At 26.6% G+C, this 2,874-nt stretch overlaps 1 protein-coding gene across 1 annotated transcript in view; it reads left to right on the top strand.

The window, feature by feature from the left end:
• The window catches only part of LOC122272252 (multidrug resistance-associated protein 1-like), a 17,789-nt gene extending 17,654 nt beyond the window's left edge, over nt 1-135 (top strand). The window contains exon 11 of the mRNA XM_071185750.1: nt 49-135. Coding sequence (XP_071041851.1) covers nt 49-135 — 87 coding nt within the window. The remainder of the gene's footprint in view (nt 1-48) is intronic.
• The last annotated feature ends 2,739 nt before the right edge of the window (nt 136-2,874 follow it).

Here is a 2,874-nt window from a genome sequence, read left to right as displayed (position 1 = left end):
TGTGAGGTGCAGGGATGATATCTTAGAGCCATATGTTTGCTTTTTCAGATGAGCAGTAGTCATGAGCTCAATTTAATGGACGATAACGTGGAGCCACATAAAGCTCTTCTGGTCGACGAATTTCTAGAGAGTTAACGTCATCAGCTCATACGGTAATATCCGCAAAAATGAGCTGTTTCTAATATTGTATAAACATAGCCAAAGCAAAATATATCAGTATAATGCAAAGAACCCTAAAAAATGCGCTTCTTTCGTCATATTTTGTTATCTGGCAATCTTATTACGAAAGTATTTTAAATCATTCTTGACAGATTCCGGCTCATGCAAGTTCACTTTAATTCGATATTCGATTTATGGATTCCAGTTTGTGTTTTGTTCTGTATTTTCTTTACATTTTATTTTCTGTTTTTTGCTAGATATGTTATGTTTCGCACATATTTTTTACTTAAGGTGCTTTACTTCTATTTCAATTTTTTAGTGCTCTTCACACTATTGTATTGATAAAATATTGTAAAAGAGTAAAATATTGTAAGTAAAATATTTTACAAGTAGCAAATTCAAATCTTCTTCGTTACGTGTAAGTAGAGTCAGCGAAAAAGAAATATATCACACTGGATAACTTTCGTTCGAATGATTGGATTTTCACGAACTAAGAGTCAATTTTAATACTTCCTTGGGTAGACCTCAAATATTCTAATTTATTAGTGCTAAATATAAATTAAGTTGCGAAATCAGACACAAAAACGTACTTGATAAACATATGAAACGTACTTTGAAAAAACATATATTTTTTTTAAAATATTTGAAATCCGGACCCTTGAAATAGGGCGGGAACAGAATTTTGAAAAAAATTTGGTTGTAAATTGGGTCGCAATGAAGATCTATATATTTGGCGAGAGTCCAGAAAACAGCCAACAAAAGTCTCTGCCGCTAGTGAATATTTTAAGATAACCAATAGATTGATTCTAAAGAGGAATACTTAAATTTATTTGGTTGCTAAGCAATCAGGCTCTGAATGCAAAAAGAAATTGAAATAATGTTCTGGGATTGCTCAGAGAGGTTTAACTAATAGTTAATAGAAAATATCTCAAAGTTTCTAGGCAATAGACTACTTTTAAGCTGTCCAAAAAGTAAGGATTTTTTTCAATCTCAATTACAAAGAAAATTTGAATCGATTTCTAAAAAAAAAAACATTTAAAAAAACAAAGCAAACAATTGTGGTTTTTAGAGTTGCACAAATATGTATTTACTTTGCCCAAACCAAACAAATAAGAAACAATAATGTAAGTAAATATATAATTTATTTGTTCAGTGTTAGAGAAAAGGGTGCACTTATTTATTACGATCAGTCAGACGTTTTGCACTGAGTAATTTTAACATAGAATATGTTTTTAAAATCTTATCAGCTAACTGGCTATAGTTCTGAAACTTAAAAAAAACATAGCGATTTCTTACAACGAGTATTAGTTTGAAGAAAACCTCTAAGTACCAATAAAAATGAAACAAAATAGTATAGTACATTATCCGGAAAAAAATCAACTTGGTATCATAAAGAAAGAGTAATTGACATAATGAGATAGTTAGGTGGATAGTTTTGTGAATCACACGCTGTCAGATAATTAAAATTTAATTTCTAAACCAAGCTGTGAGGATGACATTTAAGGTACTGACATATTTTAAGACACTTAAAATTTTTGACTGCGTATTCGACTTCAATTTATGTTTGGTATCTTCATAATCTTTGCAGTGACTTATTAAACATCAACACTATTTTAGATAATCTATGTAGAAGTCACAAGAAACAAAAAAAAAGACAATCAATAATTCATAATCATTTTTTGAAAAAAAAGTATGCTTAGCAAATAATCAGCAGTATTGCATCAAATAATTTTAAGCAGCGGAATGGTTTAACAAGATTTTATTCTCAGCTTAACAAGGTTTTATTCTCAGTTAGAGGACAAAAGGTCTAAGTTTTCGTTTAAAAACTTTTGACAATAATTTAAAAAGGAACTTTACTTTAAAGAAAACCTAAATTAAAGTACTAAAAAATTTATTAGTATATAAATGAAGAAATAATATATAGCGTAAAAAATAAGTTTTTTAAAAATATTGAAATTTAATTAAATAGTTGGTAAAATAGTTCTGCGAAGCTATCCCGGACAGGTGATTAAAAAATTTCTTTTAAGATTAAGATGATATGTAATATGTTAAGAAATTTTAAGATGCTTAAAAATGATGACTACGTATTTGCATTAATAATTATTAAATATATATTGAAGAAATTGATAAATATATTATTTCAAAACTATGCATACGCGTGTATATAATTGAAATTGTATCAATTATTGAAAAAACAAACTAAAAAAATAAAATATAATCACATAAAATAAGCAAAATCTGGTGTAAAATCATATTCTATCAGAAGCATGCTTTTATAAAACTCAACATTCATTGAATAAATGTTTTATTCAAATTGTTTTACTAAATTACGAATAAATTTTCGACAACTAAAAATGAAACATAGTGTTTCATTGTTAAAAAAAAATAAAAAGAATAGGAATCGGTTATTAGCGAAACAAATATGAATGAAATTTTACCGTACGCATGTATGAGAAGTCAAATTCCTCTGAAGTTAATCGCGTTTTAATATTAATCGCACAATTTAAATATTTTTTTCATTGTCGCCAAATTATTTTTTTAAAAAAATTATTTTTTAAAAAAATAATTAAATTTAGTTTTTCTCATCTTCTACTAAATAAAAACAGTTGAAACTTTATATTTTTTATTTGAAAAGTATGTATATTAATTGGGGTCAATTAAATAAAATCATTTAATTAAATAACAAAAAATATTTCAATTCAATTAATATTTTAA

Source organism: Parasteatoda tepidariorum, chromosome 9 (assembly GCF_043381705.1).
Source record: "Parasteatoda tepidariorum isolate YZ-2023 chromosome 9, CAS_Ptep_4.0, whole genome shotgun sequence".
Classification (NCBI taxonomy): Eukaryota; Metazoa; Arthropoda; class Arachnida; order Araneae; family Theridiidae; genus Parasteatoda; species Parasteatoda tepidariorum.
Note: the sequence above shows the minus strand (reverse complement) of the source record. Positions and strands in the feature narration are given on the sequence as shown.